Source organism: Clarias gariepinus, chromosome 3 (assembly GCF_024256425.1).
Source record: "Clarias gariepinus isolate MV-2021 ecotype Netherlands chromosome 3, CGAR_prim_01v2, whole genome shotgun sequence".
Classification (NCBI taxonomy): domain Eukaryota; kingdom Metazoa; phylum Chordata; class Actinopteri; order Siluriformes; family Clariidae; genus Clarias; species Clarias gariepinus.
In genome coordinates this window covers 41,498,803-41,517,545 of record NC_071102.1, presented here as the reverse complement: position 1 = coordinate 41,517,545, position 18,743 = coordinate 41,498,803, and the positions used below count along the sequence as shown (strand labels likewise).

The following is an 18,743-nucleotide window of genomic DNA, read 5'->3' as shown; positions in this document are numbered from 1 at the left end:
TGGGGTAAGTTTGAATTGCCGCTACTTTGGCTTCTTCCGTTCTTATGCCTTCAGCTGAAATAATGTGTCCCAGAAAAGAGAGATTCCTGACAAAGGTTGCACTTTTTTGATTGAGTGTGAGGCCAGCAGCTTCGAGAAGGGAGAATACCTGTCGGAGATGGTCAAGGTGAAAAATGGTATCCTTCGAGTAGACAACAATGTCATCTATATAGATGAAGCAATATTTTCCAATAGCCTCAGCTAAAACAGATCCAAAGAGCTGAAAACAGTGGCCCCATAGAGCGCTTCCAAGATTTCATGGACCTGGGGCATAGGGAAGCTGTCCAGCGGTGTTTTGCTGTTAAGGGCCCTAAAGTCCACACAAAAACAGGTTCCACCGTCCCTTTTACCCACCAGCACGACCAGGGCAGCCCACGGCACGGTGGATGGCCTAATGATACCTGCTTCCAGCATCTTGGTGACCTCTTGCTCCACAATTTGCTGTTTGTAGACAGGAACAGGGTATGCCTTTTTACTGACTGGTCTTTCGTCTGTGGGGTATATATATGGTGGGTGATTGCCTTGGTGTGGCCAATTCGGTCAGTGCACACTGTCGGCCATTCTAACAGCAGCTCCTGCAACTGATATTTATGTTCTTCAGACAGGGAGGCGTTGCTTACCAGGCTGGAGATGGCGGAGTTGGTGGCATCAGACACTTGGGGCAATGGGTTGGCCACATACATGGAGACTTGCTTTACAGGTGGTTTGGAAGTAGGAGGGTGTGAGCAGCTACTAGGAGAGGGAGGATAAGGAGTGGAGGTAGCAGCCAGTTGCGCACTCATCATGGCTCTCAACTGTGAGTCTCGCCTCTTCATGCACTCCACCATGGAAAGGCCTACGTTATATAACTGCTCCCCACACTGCTTTTGCACTGTGACACAGTTGCTGCATCTCCAACAGGGCATTCTCCAGTTTACATTGGTAGGTTAATACCTCTGTGTTGTGAATGCATTGCAGCTCACCCACCCGATCCGACAGCTCATCCATTCGCCAGGTGATTTTGTCTCCCAGCACCAGAGTCATCTCTATCTGATCGAGGTGGGCTGCTAGCATCATGGAAATGAGGCTTTGGTCGTCTTCAGCGTCGACGGGAGGAGAAGATGGAGGCAGCTCTTCATCAGTGAGCGGTTGCTCTACCCTATTGTCACCTTGTGGGCCCACGTCTTGAATGGGCTCAAAAAGCGTCAAGAAAGGGCCTGCTGTAAAGTCGTGAGCTACCGACCCTTCTTCAGCTCGTGCATCGGACTCGGCCATGACTTGCCCCAATTTACCTTTAACAAACAGAATGTTTACCCAACCCTTAAGTGAGTGTAATGCAGAGTGTAAAATAGTATAAGAGGAGGCTGGCTAACAGCAACAATAAAAATGTAAATTACACAAAATATATATGTAAATCTTCGGGATCCGTGTTGGGCGCCACTGTAACAAACTCGCTACTATCTATATTAAAACAATATCTAGCCGTTAGCAGAAATCAGGAGTGAATAAGGACCACCATAGAAACGGTTAATATATTTAAGTGTAAAAACATTTAATGTAGTGCTGTACAAATTACCACTCACTCTCTGGCCACTCATACACATTCATACAGTCCGTGTTCGCACTCATACAGCATCCTTTTCTCTCAACCCAAGTCCATAAGTAAAATAAACAAAACCAGAGGCCGTCCCACTTCACGCCTGATGGTCGCAGCGAGCGGCGTCTCTTTACTGGTGACGCAGGTGCAGCCGAAGATTCGGTTGCGCGTGCACAGTGCCGCTGACGTGTTCGGTCAATCCCGGAGGACCAGCTGTCACACCCACTCACGGGAAAACACACATACCAAACACAAACAGAACAACAAAAAAGACACAAAAAAAAACCCTCCTGCATGACCACAGCAGGAGGGATGCCATGAATGCACAGTAAGTGAGGTTTCACAAACAGTGAAATATATGCGCCTCATACATAAATAAACATTTTAACCTTTGTACTCACATGCGCACCGGACAAGAATATCCCGCATTTGGGTTCATAACATATATACTGTAGTGTGTAGCTTTTAGCCTTAGCATTTAGTTATTTAGCCTCGGCTGTGATATTGCTGCTGCCTCCTAGGCCCAGTCTCTCTTCTTCTATTATCAATTTTATGGAGACGGTCCCCACAGCGCCCCCCACTGGCCGTGAGCCCGTAACTAGGCAACCGCCTGTTACAACACACTTCCATAAATTGTATTTTTAAAAATTTCTTCTATTTTTGTGAAGCTGCTTGAGACAATGACCATTGTTAAAAGTGCTATATAAATAAAATAAAAATGAAATTGAATTGACTCGACTTGAATAGAATCTTTGGAATTGTCATGGTTTGCGATGGGACCCACCATGGTCCAGGCGGCCATTTGACATGGCTCCTACTGTACACACACACATCTCTCTCTCTCACACACACAAACCCATACACACGCATAAACACATTTATACATTACAAACATACACACTCACATCACAAATGTTAACACTCACACACTCACATCTCTTACTCTCACACATTTACACAGATGCATGCATACACACACACACAAACACACCAGTTTTTCGGAGGTCTTAACATAGAATTCCCCCTATTCTACACACACACACACACACACACACACACACCAAATGTTAACACTAACACACCGCATCTCTCACTCTCACACATGCGCGGACACACACACACACACACACACACACTTTTGACATGACAAATATTTAGGCTCCAAGCTGACATCAGCCCTATTATTTACAGCATATTGTGTGAACTGTGCAAGGTGTGCAGTGATGGCTTTTTGTAGGTCTTAACATGCCCAAAAGACAAACAGGTTGGCTTGGGCCCGCTCATCGGTGCTTGCAACTTTATTTTAAATTTGGAAGTGCATGTTTTAACAGGGACAAACTCTTCTCTTTGAACAATATATTTTTTTGAAGTTTGAAACCAGCCCCCCTGAAAATACATTTAAAAGGAAATATTTTAAGGCATGTAAAAGGCATTATTTAAGGCATTATTTTAAGGTTTCAGCTGTCAAAAATCCTGGGAGTCCCTTAATATGATGGCTTGGTTTTATTGCTCACGTGGAACAGGTTGTTCAGGAGAGCGAAGATCCTCACGTCCACTCACGGCACAGGAGTAGTTTCCTACATCTTTAATGGAGATCAGGTAGAGCTTGTTGTGTTTGGTGAGTTTGTCAGTAACACGCTGTCTGTTCTTGTACCAGACGTAAGTGGGGATGTTAGACAGAGTGCAGGAGGTGATACAGCTCAGCGTTACTGGAATCTGTCCTTCTGATGCCCCTGTAGAGTCACTCACTCTTACCTGCAGATCTGAATGTGCAAAGAAAGAAGAAACATGATTAAAACATTAGATTTACACTGATACAGTGAGAGCAGAACTAGAGACAGTTCAGTGTTGGACAAACCTGTAACATTCAACACCACTCCAGGTCTACCAGAGAATCCTTTTCTATCATTAGTAATGATTCTAAGGCGATATTCTCCAGAGTCCTTCTTTGTCACCTGGATCATTTTTAAATTGCTGTCTCTGTCTTTGTTCACATATTCAACTCGATTTAAAAACTGTGTTTCCTGCCTCAGGTCCAGGAAGTCCTTTCGTGACTGAATAGAATGCCAGAATACATTATTAACTCTCTGATCACTGGGATGTGAGTAACTTCCAGCAAACTCCACTGAAGATCCGTCCAAAGCACAGACTCTTATGTTTGTGTAGGTCACAGCCCAACAGTTTTCACCAACACCTGAAATAGTAACAGATCAATATTTCAACAAGATATAACATGAAACAGATTTTGAAACTATTCTGATAACAAGTAAGCTGTGAATCCTTGTTCAATTCAATTTGGTTAGATTTTTGAGCATTGCAATTTTCAGTTCAATTCAATAACTCAAAAGAAGAAGCAGTAATCTCACAAAACATGAGTATTTGCGGAATATGTAAGAGGTTTTGTACTTTCTGCAAAAGCTGTATATTATAAGGATTTTTCTACAATTTTAGAGCAGTTAATGCTACAAGTTTACATCAACAATGAAGAAAAATTCTGAATCGAATAAGCACCAAAATATTCAATTAAATAAATCAACCATTAAAAGATTGATTAAATTGCACAATCAATTAAATCAGACAAATCTTATAACTGCTTCAGTCATGAAGTCAGACCTCCATAAACCATAACAGCACTAAACTTTCAGGCCCATGATTACAATAGATACTCACACAGTGGACGAGAGAGAATTTCGTTATAGCCGTGAACAGAGCAAGAGTAACTGCCTTTATCTTCATTTCTTACAGGGAAAGTATCCATGTTGTCTGTGTATTTATGGAGGTATTGTCCATCCTTGTACCAGTGGTACCGTTGAAATGTGGTCGGAAGACAGGATGTGCGACAGGTTAGAGCTTGTGGTCCGTGTGTCGTGTGTGTGTCATATGTGACCTGCGGATCTAAATGAAGTTGAAGGTGAATGATTAATCACAGACATGTAAAGCAGGACAGATTATTAGAAACTTGCAGGCTGTGTTACCTGTAACTGTTAGATCAACTCCAGTCGAGCTCAGACATTTCTCTCCTTTATCTGTAATGAGCATGAGGCGATATTCCCCTGAGTCTCTCTCTCTCAGGTCTGTAATTGTAAGGGTCGAGCTTAAGTTTGTCAGCTTAACGTAGTTCACACGTCCTGCGTAGTCTGAGTCTAAAGCTAAATCCTCTGGATGCTCCTCATTCCTCCATTTAGCTTTGTCCTGTACGTTGAACCAGAAGCCAGTGGTGATGTTGGTGTTTGAGTAAGAGCATGTGAGATTCACAGAATACGCCTTCAGAGCACAGATTGTCCGTTTACTACATGACACAGGAAAAAGCCGGGAACCTGAGATTGAAACTGAAAGATTTATAACAATGTAATATTAAAAAATGAAATTAATATGTTTATAATTCACACACTCATATGCATTTAATCTAATATGGTATAGTTAAAGCGTTATTTTAGCATTAAATTAGTTTTTTTAAAAGTTAAATCATTAAGCGTATTATTACAAGGGCATAACTTGGTTTGCTTCAATCACATTTTAATTTGTTACACATTAGTAACAAATTAGTAGTTCAGAGCATGAGATTGTTTTGTGCACACATACACCTGGAGTGTGGATGCCATAACATTCTGAACAGCAGTCCACTTTCATGTTTAAGTACAGTTGGTTTCCATATCTGATTCGAGCCATGCCATGCTGGAGACCATCTGATGTTTATGTGTGTGTGTGTGTGTGTGTGTGTGTGTGTAATATATTTACACACAACAAATATAAGCAACCCTACCTGTAATATGTACTAGCAGGATTAGCAGCAGAATTCTGGATTTAATGGCCATTGTTTTACTAAAAACAATGATAGATAAATATATATATATATATATATATATATATATATATATATAGAGAGAGAGAGAGAGAGAGAGAGAGAGAGAGCCCTGGAAAAAAAGATAGAACAATGCAAGATAATCAGTTTCTTATGTTTTTTTTCTTACAGGTGCATGTATTGGTAATATGAACAGTTTTAATAAAATAATAATTTTTGTGACGTTCTGACAATATTTCTCCTAAATTTAAAATCTAAGAGTGTATATTTAAAGGAATTGACATTACCACAACAAATAAAAAAACCCAAGATCTTTAATAACTAAAATAAAACAAAATGCAAATAATTTGTAAACAAATTGTGTTAATGCTTTGGCTAAATTACATAAAGAAATCAGTTTTTTCACATTGCTGTTGAGAAACTTTATACCACTCTTTTTGCAAAAAAACAAAAAACAGCTCAGCTTTGATGACATTCAAGAAGTTGTTTGTTCTTTTATACTGTAGTTTTGAAATCTCCAGTATTGTTGTAGAATGTAGAAAATAAATCACCAAACAAAAGAGTGTGTATGATTTTTATTTCTTTCTACATTGTAAAGGCTGAAGGCGTTCAAAAAATACATTAATCTCCATTGAACAGTTAATGGTGAGATGTATCTGCTACTTCTGCTCTGTAAAGACTTCTAATCTGAGAAGTGAGGACCTTTAATCTGAGGTGCTGTTAATTGGTCACTTTTCAGGCTGATATGCAGAGGTAGGTTTTGGTCTCGCCCTCCTGGGATGGACTTCATGAGAGCCAGGTTTCATTATGGTGCCTGACGGATTTTGCAAATGCACTTGACACAATACTGTTCTTGCAAGAACTATTACAGAAAGGCTGACCTCTGTGTCTTAAAATAACAACTAACTGTTGTTTTTCTTGTTGTTAAGTAATTACCTCATTCCATATGTGTCATTTTATAGTTTTGAAATCCCTAGTAATGTTGTAGAATGTAGAAAATAAATTTGCAAGTGATCTCAAACTTTTGAACGGTAGTGTGTATGTAATATACCATTTTGCTTTATAAACATAATTTATATTACTATATTAAAAGAAATTGTCATCTTTGTAAAGTGGAATGCAGCTATATCCAAATGTCCAGCTTTAGCTTAACTCAATCAGGAGTGACATTGAAAATGTTGTTTCCAGTAAAAACAAAAAAAAAATATATATATATATATATATATATATATATATATATATATATATATATATATAATAATAATAATAAAAAAATAATTTACTGTCTGCTTGTATGAGCAGGACAAATAAAAAGAGAGAGATTAGTCCCTCTGTTTCATCACCTGAGATAACATTGCCTTAAAAGTCATTTACACCACACCGGACTAAAACATTCTTGTTGCACTTTATGGAGATTTGCTCGCACAAAAGAGACATTTAGGGAGATTATACATTTGAACATTCATGCACATTTGCACTTACCCTGGACATTTCTATTTTATTTTATTTTGCACACCTTTGCATATTGCCCATTATGGTCACTACATCTTCACATTCATGCATGTTTTCACCCTCCGACATTTCTATTTAAATTCTGTCAATTTCCACAACAGTTTCCATATTTGTACAGCCATTGTCTATACTCTGTACAGCTACGTTGTTTTTAAATATTTTTTTTTTATATTTTGCTCTTCTGTTTTTTTCCTATACATTTTTCTATATTTAATTTTTATTCTATTCTATAATTAATTTCTTATTGTTAATCTTGATTTTAAGGTCTCGAGTGGTCGTATAAGCATTTCACTGCATATCGTACTGTGTACTGTATGACTGTGTATGTGACAAATAAAATTTAAATTTGATTCAAACTCTTCTTCAGATCTTCTTTTTATTAGGTTGTTTAAAGAATTAAACTGTTTTTCTCTTATATAATTAAATATTTAGTGTGTAGGAACTTGTTACTTTTATGAAGCAAGAGTAATGCAGACATGCTTATGGCCATTTTTATTTTAAAGTTTATTCCAAATCCTCACATATGGCTGGCCAAATTAAAATATTATATAGCTTCTAAGATTTTGTCTGTTTTTAACCTGTAATTATTAAACAGACGTTCTAGATAACACGATCATTTCAAGGCAAGACTGGGTTAGAGTTTGTAAACAACCTTATATATAATAGTCATTTAAAATATAATAAGACTTACCTGGAAATACTGTATGGACTAAATAGAAGTATACAGCAGGTGGCAGTATGTATCTGGTTGATTTGAGAGCCAACCTTTGCGCTTCACCTGTAATATTAATGGAGTTTTATGAAAAATGCCAAGAGCGACCCTCTTACATGCCTTTGTAACTTTATCAGCTATGGCTGTGCAGTTTAGAGCATGAGATTGTTTTGTGCACACAGAGACCTGGAGTGCCTAAACTACTATAAGTGGGCACGGGTGAATATGTGTGTGTGTGTGTGTGTGTGTGTTTATTAAGGTTTCTCTTAAGATATATCAGGATTATTATACAGGTGATGTTAAACGCTAAGGGGCAGACGAGAGGAGAAATGAGGTTGCTGCTGACCATGTTACGTAAACCATCATATAATTGTATTTAATTTTATATTAAGAAATAAGGGGTGTTTAAACACTTTTGCACAGTACTGTACAATATATGCAGTGAATGACAAATGTGTTAAAATATAGCAAATACATTTAGATTAATCGTAGGTAGTATTATTCTAAATTATAAAATGATACATGAAAAAAATGAAATGCTTCATTTCTTAATTTTTTTTAAAATAAAATTTCAAATTGCCTATAAATGTACAATATTCTTATATATATTTTTAACTAATTAGCATCACAAAGCAAAGTTTTACACAGTTAAATGAAATAGTCATAGAAAAATGTATTACTTTACTGCCTTAAGATCATAATGAAGTCAGTCGGGAACAACCATGAGCTCATGTATGCAAAAGAAAATCTCTTCGTCCCAATCATAGGCTGGAATTTTTATCTTCAATTTAAAGTTTAGATGTATCAAAACTATCCGTACACCCATCACCCCATGATGCCTACTTACTAATTTTGTAAAAGAAGGTTGACATAAACAAACTTGTTAATCTATCACTACATGAGCATAAAACTAGTACAAAATAGTACAGGTAATGCCCTTTACCCATGGCTTTTATTGCATTTTATTTGCAGACTAATATAATTAAATAGAAAATAAAAATTGTATTTTAATATTTATTTAAATATCTAAAGATCGAAAAGAAAAGCTTTAAAAAAGTAAAAACATTAGATGTGCTTTATTATATATAAATTAATATACAGTATAATAGAAATCATCAAGTAGTGTCTCTGCTCAAGAAAAGAAGTGTTCTTATGAAATTTTCCATTTCAATCAGTCTTAGATAACACAATAGTTTCAAGACAGGACTGGGTTAGAGGTTAAAAACAACATTATATAATACAATGATTTAAAATATAATAAGACTTACCTGGACATATGGACTAAATAGTAGAAATCTCTTTTTGTATATATATATATATATATATATATATTGTTTGTTACCTTTTTTTTTTTTTGCCGTTACCTCCTCTTCAGCCCTTTCATATAATTTGATAAATTAGGGGTGTGTGTGTGTGTGTGTGTGTGTGTGTGTGTGTGTGTGTGTGTGTGTGTGTGTGTGTTTGTGTGTGTGTGTGTTGGTTGGGTTTCCGTTAAGCCTGCAGGATATGAAGTAAGAAGCTGAATGTCAGAACAGAAGTTAGTTCCTTCCAGTTATTTTAATCTTGGGCTTGAAGTGAACAGCAAAGACTCTCAATTCTGTTTTAGTATTGATCTTTGACCAATATTTCATAACTTTAAATGAAGTTCAGTAGAGTTACATTTGATTATGTGCACTCATTTGACTTTTTTAACGATGCAGAAATAAGTATTCAATTCGATTCAATTTTATTTATATAGTTCTTTACCAATGGTAATTGTTTTAAAGCAGTTTCACAAAATGGAAGTGTGTATGAGTGAGAAAAAATGTGTTTAGATAATAATGAGATTTTTCCTGATGAGCAAGCCAAGGGTGTTGGCAACGGTGGCAAGGAAAAACTCTCTGGGATGGCAATAGGAAGAAACCTTTAGAGGAACCAGACTCAACAGGGAAACCATCCTCATTTGGGTAATACCCGATAACAGGAATTATATAACAACATCATGTGTGTTAGGCTGCTGGAAGTTATCATGAAGTCCAGTTTAGCACAGGGATGAGTCAGCAGGTGCAGAGGACAAAGAGGAATCTGGATCACTGGGAGCTTAGGAACAGCATGTGCAGATCCAAACCATCAAGAAGCAGAATCCAGCTGGAGCTGGTCCTTCTCTGGGTGCCTTAAGATCTTAGCAGGGTTGGTCTCTGCCTACTGGAGCTGGCATAATCTCCAGATGCATCGGGATGGGTAGAGAAAGTAAGAACAGGTGGAAATCCATTCAGGATATTAGCAGGACTAGATAGGAGTGTGCATTTAGATGTACTGGATGTATGTATGTAATTCCATGACCTTTCTAAAGGTCATTGGAATGAATTATGTGAATGCCAAATTATGGAGATGTGTCTTAAGTCTACTTTTAAACTGGTAGACTGTGTCTGAGCCCCGAACACTGTGTGGAAGGCTCTTAAGGAGCGTGGTGGATTGTAATGTGTCAGAAGACCGGCTAGATATGTGGGAGCTAAACCATTTAGAGCCTTGTACTGTACATAAGTAATGCTAGTTTGTAATTATTTATGAACTAAACAGGTAGCCAGTGCAGGGATAATAGTATTGGGGTTATATGATCATATTTTCTTGGTCTAGTAAAAACCCTGGCAGCTGCATTTTGAACTGTGGCTTGTTTATTGAGGATGCAGGACAACCACCTAGTAATGCATTACAATAGTCCAGTCTGGAGGTCATGAATGCATGAACCAGCAGATATGAATAAAATGTATCCAAGCTTGGCAATATTTCTAAGGTAGAAAAGGCTGTTTTTGTAATATTAAAAATATGATTTTTAAAGGATAAGTTACTATCTTATATTATGCCCAGCTCTTTCGTTTTTGAGCTGGTAGTAATAGTACATCCTTCTAAATGCAAGCTGAATTGTAAAAGCTGTTGTGTACTGGTTTTTGGGCCAATAAGTAATATCTCGGTCCTATTTGAATTTAGTAAGGTAAGTCCAATCTTTTATATCTTGAACACACTCAATGAATCTAGACAAGTTGGGTATTTCGTCTGGTTTTGTTGAGATGTATAACTGGGTATCATCAGCATAACAATGTAAACTTGTCCATGTCTTCTAAAGATGTTACCCAAGGAAAGCATGTATATGGAGAACAGCAGAGGTTCTAAAACTGACCCTTGTGGGAACCCATATTTCACTGGCATTACACCGCACAGTTCTCCATTCAGATCTACAAAATGGTATCGATCAGACAGGTGGGATCTAAACCATTTTAATGCCTGTCCCTGAATACCATGTTTTTGTGATTTTGCAAGCAATCTATGAGAATATTATGATCTATAGTGTCGAATGCAGCACTAAGATTAAGTAAAATGAGTATCAAGATGCAGCCTTGGTCTGAAGATAAAAACAAATCATTTGTGATTTTAACTAGTACAGTTTCTGTACTATGATGGGGCCTGAAACCTGACTGAAATTCTTTATGAATATTGTTTTCCTGTAAGAAGGTGCATATTTAAACTGACACCACCTTTTTCAATATTTTTATATTATTTATATCAGTCTGTAATTTATTTAATTCGGGTCTAAATTAAATTATTAAAGAAGAGGCTTAATAACTGCCAACTTTAACAATAATGTTTAGAAGCGGCTCTCCAGCTGTATGCATCGCTTCTTTTAGAAATCTGGTTGGGATTGGATCTAACAAGCATGTTGTTAATTAAGCCGTGGTGATAAGTTTGTACAGCTCTTTCTGTCCTATACCTGTAAAGCATTGAAATAAAAATGTGGAGCTTTAGCCTGTATTGGAACATATGCTTTTTTTTCACATGGATTTTATTGTGTATTATTTGCAGACTAATATAAGTAAATAGAAAATGAAAAATGTGTCTTAATAGTTATCTAAATATCTATTCCTGGTATGTCCCTTCTCACAAAGCCCTAAGCAGGTTACTGGTGTTAGATGAGCCAAACAAAAAGAAAAGCTTCAGAAAAGTAAAAACATTAAATGTTCTTTATTATTTAAATGAATATACAGTATAATAGAAATAAACAAGTAGTGTCTCTGCTTAAAAAGTAGAAGTGTTCTTATGAAATGTTGAAACGGTTTAAAATGTTGAAACGGTCACATTTTTAGTCTTCCATGCTGCAATACTATACTGGCATTAAATACAGTTATTACAGGAAACAAATTAGGCAACAACACTTACAGATCTGGCCTTTAAAAACGCGGAAAAGGGATCCCACGACTTTTCGGAAAAGGGATCCCACGACTTTTCGGAAAAGGGATCCCACGACTTTTCGGAAAAGGGATCCCACGACTTGCCACGGCTGCGCGCGGCAAGCTGTGAAAATGCCCTTCATTACCTGTAGGGGGCAGTCGTGTTTCAGTCTAAAGTATTGTGTGTCTACTGAAGCCGAAAAATGTTGTGTCTCTTAGGCGCCCATTGACAGCAAGTGACAGAGCTCATAAACGTGTTGAGCTCACACTGATATGTATTTATTCTTCATTTTTATTCAGAATTATTATTATTAGTAGTAGTAGTTCTCAGAATTTATTATTATTATTATTATTGTAACGCACCCGCGTGTGTGCAAAAGGACTACAAAGATGTAGAATATTTTAGCCTATAACAGTATTGTTTTATTGTTTTTATGCGCTTTAAACATAAATGTGCAGTGGTAGCTCAGTGGTAGGTGATTCGCTTGCCATGCGGAAGCCCCGGGTTTGATTCCCAGCCAGTGCTCAATATGCCAGTGTTATGCGCTAAAATGCCATGATATTGCCATTACATTATCAAGTTATGCTTGAGTACTAAATGCATGTTTGCAATTGAGAATTTTTTTTTCTTAAGCTTTAAAACACATTAGCACTTACCTCACAGTTGCTATAATTTAATGATTATCATAAGCAAACAGTGTAAAACAAAGTATTTAAATTTATTACATTTTCACCCAGAGCAGGATTGGAACCAGAGTCTGGACGATTTTATACTATTATTTAAGCAATGCCACACCATGTGGAAAGCGGCAAAAATGCTTCAATTTAAAAAAAAAAAAAAAAAAAACTTTTTTTTTATGGCATTGCACATGTAGTCTGATTGTTTACTGGGATTAAACTGTGCCAGGTGTTAAAACACTTTCAAAATCATACTAACTACACTGATATGAATAACTTTGAATGATGAATGCTTTTTACCGCCCTTGTGACTCAATAAGAGACTATGCAAAGAATATTTTCTAACAGCATGTAAATGATACATTTTGGCAGTATTGTCTTGCATCTTTTAAAATACATAAATAAATTAAAAAATCACAATACTGACAAAATGTCTCATTTTGCTGTCAAACTGTTTTTAAGCCTTCTGGGTCTCTGTGAGACTGGTGCTACTGGACACTGAAAATATTGTAGTTTTATATGTTGTTTGACTTATTATTCCTTCCTTTGTTTTACAAATATGAACCAATATATTGTAGCGTTTTTACGCCGGAAAGGATGGTGGAGAGACGAGTGAGCTTATTTGCTGCCCAATGCAATGGCTGGGAGTACTTTATTTAGCACACAGCAGGTATGGCATGAGCAGCACCTTCACTCAGGAGCCTACATCCAATTCAGCGTCAGCTTGAACTGGAGCACATTTCACACGTCACACACACCCTCAAACACAACAGGGCTGAAGCCACTTACCCAAACACCTTTCCCCATCACGGTGAACACACCGACATTCCCGCAAGGCATGCTGGTCGTCAGCCGCCACCCCGCCCACGCCACACTGCCCCCACCCGAGCTGTGACCGTCCCTGGTCACCATGACGAACTTTGCCTTGGAGGCGTGGAGGCGGTCGGCGCTGGCGGTGGGAACGCCGGCGTCCCCCGGCAGGTGAGGGATGAACGCGAATGTAGTCCTGAGGCGGTCCGGCCTCCACAAAGTTTGATGATTCCCCGGCGTGCGGCTGGCGAAGCGCAAGACGGTCCTGGTGGAGCAAAACTCTTGCCCGCCCTGCCAACCGCATCCGGTAGATGACATCGGAGAGCCGAGCTGGCTGTGAGTGTCCACGCCCATTCGCCCCATAGGTGCCCCCACCCAAAAGTCTTGCAGTGGTGCCCGCGAGCGCTGGGTGGGGCCCTTCTGCCTGGCGATGAGCGGTTTAAAGTTCCACAACCAGTGGGAAACAGTGGAGCTGGTGTCCACGAGCGCCCGCAGTAAGACGCCGTCCAGCACACAGTCGATGTAAAGCCCGGCGGGGCTCCCCAAATGTCCACCCGGCGCTAGTTTAGCGGCTGCTGGTGTACGCTGTCCCTCAGGCCTGAGAACGTTGAAGCGGTAGTCCGGCTGTCCCTCAGGCCTGAGAACGTTGCAGCGGTAGTCTGGCGGTCCCTGGCCTTGGCGTCGTCGCGGAATCTCGGAAGGGGTAGCCCTGTCCCCGGCTAGGTTCACCTACCAAGCGCCACTGAGCTGCGGGCGGTCGCTCGGCTCTTTCGCCGTGATGTGCCGCCATTATGGGCTCAGCGCGCTCGACCTCGCGCAGCGCCTCCTTACGGTCACCCGCGCCGTTGCCTCGCCGCGAAACGTCGAGCTGCTCGTTGCCTAGCCGCGACAGGTAGCCCTGTCCCCGGCTAGGTTCACGAACCGAGCGCCACTGAGCTGCGGGCGGTCGCTCGGCTCTTCCGCCGTGATGTACCGCCGATATGGGCTCAGCGCGCTCGGCCTCGCGCAACGGCAGGTCGCTTTGCCGGCTAACGGCGCAAGGAGCTGTATCTGGGATTTTCTGCTTCCCGCTCCGCGTTGGTTGACGTAGTGTGCTCACGCTAGCTCCGCCAGGAAAGCGCTTCTTCAGCGCGAGTAGTCGCTCCGCTACTCGGCGGCCCGCTTGGATTTTCAGAAGGTCCTCCGTTGTGCGCTCGAATCCGTGACTCTCCATCCCACTTCTGACACCAATGTAGCGTTTTTACGCCGGGAAGGATGGTGGAGAGACAAGTGAGCTTATTTGCTGCCCAATGCAATGGCTGGGAGTACTTTATTTAGCACACAGCAGGTATGGCATGAGCAGCACCTTCACTCAGGAGCCTACATCCAATTCAGCGTCAGCCTGAACTGGAGCACATTTTACACGTCACACCCCCCTCACACACAACAGGGCCGAAGCCACTAACCAAAACACCTTTCCCCAATATGGTGAACACACCGACATCCTCGTAAGGCATGCTGGTCGTCAGCCGCCGACCCGCCCACGCCACAATATTTTAACTATTACCATCCGTGCCTAATTCCGTGGCCCCACTGCTTCGCATATCTGAAGGTGAGGCCGCCTAACTAGTGAGCGAGGAGCGATATTGATTTGGGCGCACGCCGTGACAGGCTGAAAAAACTATAGTCCTCAAAAATGTAACAGATGAGGACTCAGATTAATGTGCAAAACTATATAAGACTACATGCCTTTATAAGACTCAACTTTTATTTAAGCGCACTCACAATAACAAAAAAACGTGATTTTGTAAATGTTTGAAAGCAAATAAGCTGCGCTGTTCTGTATTGTTTTTGGTGAACTTGAGCGCGTCAGAAAATGAACGCAAACGTTTTTTAAAATGGTCAGAGTCAGTCTGCTTGCTGTTTTCCCGACGCGTTCATAATCATTAGTCTACTTCTGCCGGTGCGCTCTGGAAAACTTGCAGCATGCGGCTGAGTGCTGATTAAAACTATGTAGTAAATTAAAGAGGAGAATCACGATGCCGAATCAAAGTCCTGAGCCCAAACCTCATTTAAATTAAATTAACAAATATTATAAGTAAAAAAAACAATAGCCCACGTTTAGAAACCGTTTATAAATTCTTTCCGACATGAGTTGGCCCGGTGTTATGCGCAGAGCGCCGGGAGATTACCTGAAGCTCCGAAATCACTGGGGCATTTTTTCTAAATAGATGCTATCTTTAATAACTGATGGAGGTTTTGAGCTGTAAACACACACATTTTTGAGGGGTTTAAAACGAATTAATAAGTCCGAGCAGACCTACATGAAAGGTGAGAAGTGAGTAACTGCGCGCGCTGTCGCGGTGTATATACTGTACAACACGCGTTTATCAACCTTTTGATAAAAACGCTGCCTTTTGTAAAGTGAAAGTACTTTACAAAAGACAAACAGCTTTATTTCAGTCATAAATTCACAATCACATCACATTCCAGCTATTATTTCCAGCCGTGATTAAATAATAAATGAAATAATTATTCAATGCTGGACACAAACAGCAAATATGATGAATATTATAAAAAGCCAGAAAAACTTCATGTTCATAAAATAATATTTACTTACTATGATAATATATATATATATATTGTTCATTCATGTCTTCTGATGATGTCGACACATTTTTACGTTTTAAATATGTTGGCATATTCACGAATCAGGACATTCACATAGTTAACACTATCAGATAGCCTACTATCAGGAAATTAAATTAATTTCAACACCATTTAAACCAAAGCATTGCCATGTCTTTCACTGTTTTGTCCCTATTAGGACATTACAAAAACTATATAAGCAACTTTTAAAGCACGAATTTGGGCATCTCATTTCATCATTGTGAAAATAATATGAAGCATATATACACACATTTATCATGAAAGATCTGTTGTAAACAAAATAAAATTCATGTTTGCCAAGTAATTATATACAATTCTTCGTTGTACAGTACTTGGTCCAGCTTTTAGATAAAGTCCTTCCATGCGCCATCTGGCGGATATTCTGTGAAGCATAACACATTTATTTTAAATTCCCGAATGTTGTTTACGGCAAGTCGCAGCACACCGCGCGCTAAATTGCGGCATCTCGCGGGAAAACACACGCAGTCTTAATGGCCACATCTGTAAGAAAGAGAAAACAGTTTCCTATCCTGAGTAATCAATGATATCGTAAATGACGTCGTGGTAGTGTTTGTGCTGTAAGAGACAGCACTCGACAGTCTAAAGCACCGTAGCCAGACGGCGGTCTAAAGCGGCATGGTGATGCTCGGTGAGGAGGGGGGCCATGGCTGAGAGCGGATCCTGAAAGAGAGATGCCTGCATGACGTCACTCAAACGGTACTGAGAGGAAGAGAGCAGCTTTAGGCGAAGTAGCGTGGAACGGCAAATTTTCTGAAAAAAAAATAATAATAACGAGACAAACACTGTATAAAAGAAACCTGAAATGAATAATAGTGCTTACACTGGACAGGAATGAGGTATAAATTTGTAACTGTACTAACTGTTGCTATTAGTTGGCTCAAATAGCAAAATAGTTGGAGCGTTGGTATACACACTATATTGCCAAAAGTATCCACACCTGCCTTCACATGTATATGAATTTGAGTAACATCCAGTTCCTAATCCACAGGGTTTAATATGATGATATCACCCTTTGCAACTATAACAGCTTCAACTCTTCTGGGAAGGTTTTCCACAAGGTTTATGGGTGTGTTTATGGAATTTTTGACCATTTTTCCAGAAGCGCATTTGCCAGAAACTGATGTTGGAAGAGAAGGCCTGGCCTGGTGTGCAGTCATGTTGGAACAGGAAGAGGCCATCCCCTAACTGTTCCCACAAAGTTGGAAGCATGAAATTGTCCAAAATATCTTGGTATGCTGAAGCATTAGGATTTCCTCTCACTGAAAGCAAGGGGCCAACTACTAAAAAAACAACCCCACATCACAATCTTCTCTTCACCGAACTTTACACTTGGCACAATAAATGCAGACAAGTACTGTTCCCCTGACAACCGCCAAACCCAGAATTGTACATCAGATTGCCAAAAAGAGAAGTGTGATTCGTCATTCCAGAGAACACTTGCTTTAGAATTCAGTGGTGGCGTGCTTTACACCACTGCATCCGATGCTTTGCATTGCTCTTGCTGATGTAAGGATTGGATGCGGCTGATTTGCTTTTTCCATTTATTTATTTGTTCTGTTCTATTGTTCCATCTTCAGAAAATCTTCCTTCATGTTAGATTTTTGGACATGCAAATGATGATGACTGTCATGATCGGGGTGTTGTGGCAGGTGTTGAACACCGTGGGCGGAAGGAGCAGGCATAGAGGGAGAGGGGTTATGTAATCAAAAAGAGTCTTTTTAATAATAGTTAAACACAAAGTATAAATAAAGACACAAACAAAGGAACAAACAAACAATACTTAACTCTGTGCTAACAGGGATTCTCTGGCAAGACACAGGCAGGGCGAGACACAGGCAGAGGGACAAACACAACAGGACACAATCTATGCGTGGAGCTGGGACTGGACACTAGAGGGAGACACCAGAGAGAAAAGAGACACTAGAGGGAGACACGTAGAGACACGTAGAGACGTAGAGACACGTAGAGACAAGAGAGAGACGGGACGAGGACTAAAGATATGGCAATCAGCTAGGCATGGCTTTTAGCTAAACATGGTTAAGCTGTGCTTAACACACACTAGGGAATGGGGGCACAAAAACACAGACGAGGGATACCCAGTGGCTAGGCTAGGGGACACTCAAAGGCTAGGCTCACTGGGATCTAGGGAGGCTGGAAACACAGAAAAGCTAGAGAAACAGAGGGGCTATGGCTAGAAGTATGCTAGTTACTATAACTCAACATAGATTTTAGCTAAACACACTCCTAACTACTTACCTGACTCTAGCTAAACACACAAGAACACAGGAGGACAGGACTGAATCAGCTCCACTAACACAGACACACAGAACATACACAGAAACATTGCCAATAAGAGAGCCCAAGTCAACACAACTAAAATCAAAATAAACTAATCAAAGAACAGAAATAAACTAAAACTAAATGCCCACACAAGTGACATTGGTGATACCAAAAATGCTCGACCCAGTTTCCCAGTCTAAACAGCTATTTATAGATTGATTGATGGCTACCTCGGTTCAGGTGTGCACTCGCATCACCTGACCGAGGTGCCTGCTGGGAAATTGAGTCAGCCAACAAAAACAAAATAAAAACAGTGACCTCTAGTGGCGGACCCTTACAATGACAGTTAAATGACTATTAAATAATCTAACATCTGGAGAGTCCTCATGACTTAACATGGAATTAACAAAATGAATCAGAAAAATGAATACACACACTGTGGATAAGAGTGAATATCGTAAT

General features: G+C 39.8%; 1 protein-coding gene across 1 annotated transcript in view; it reads right to left on the bottom strand.

Annotated features, from left to right (window-relative positions):
• Positions 1-18,743, bottom strand: part of LOC128518710 (sialoadhesin-like) — a 1,187,000-nt gene that overhangs the window by 1,069,972 nt on the left and 98,285 nt on the right. The window contains exons 5-6 of the mRNA XM_053491953.1: positions 3,474-3,809; positions 2,607-2,621 (exon numbers count right to left, since the gene is read on the bottom strand). Coding sequence (XP_053347928.1) covers positions 2,607-2,621; positions 3,474-3,809 — 351 coding nt within the window. The remainder of the gene's footprint in view (positions 1-2,606; positions 2,622-3,473; positions 3,810-18,743) is intronic.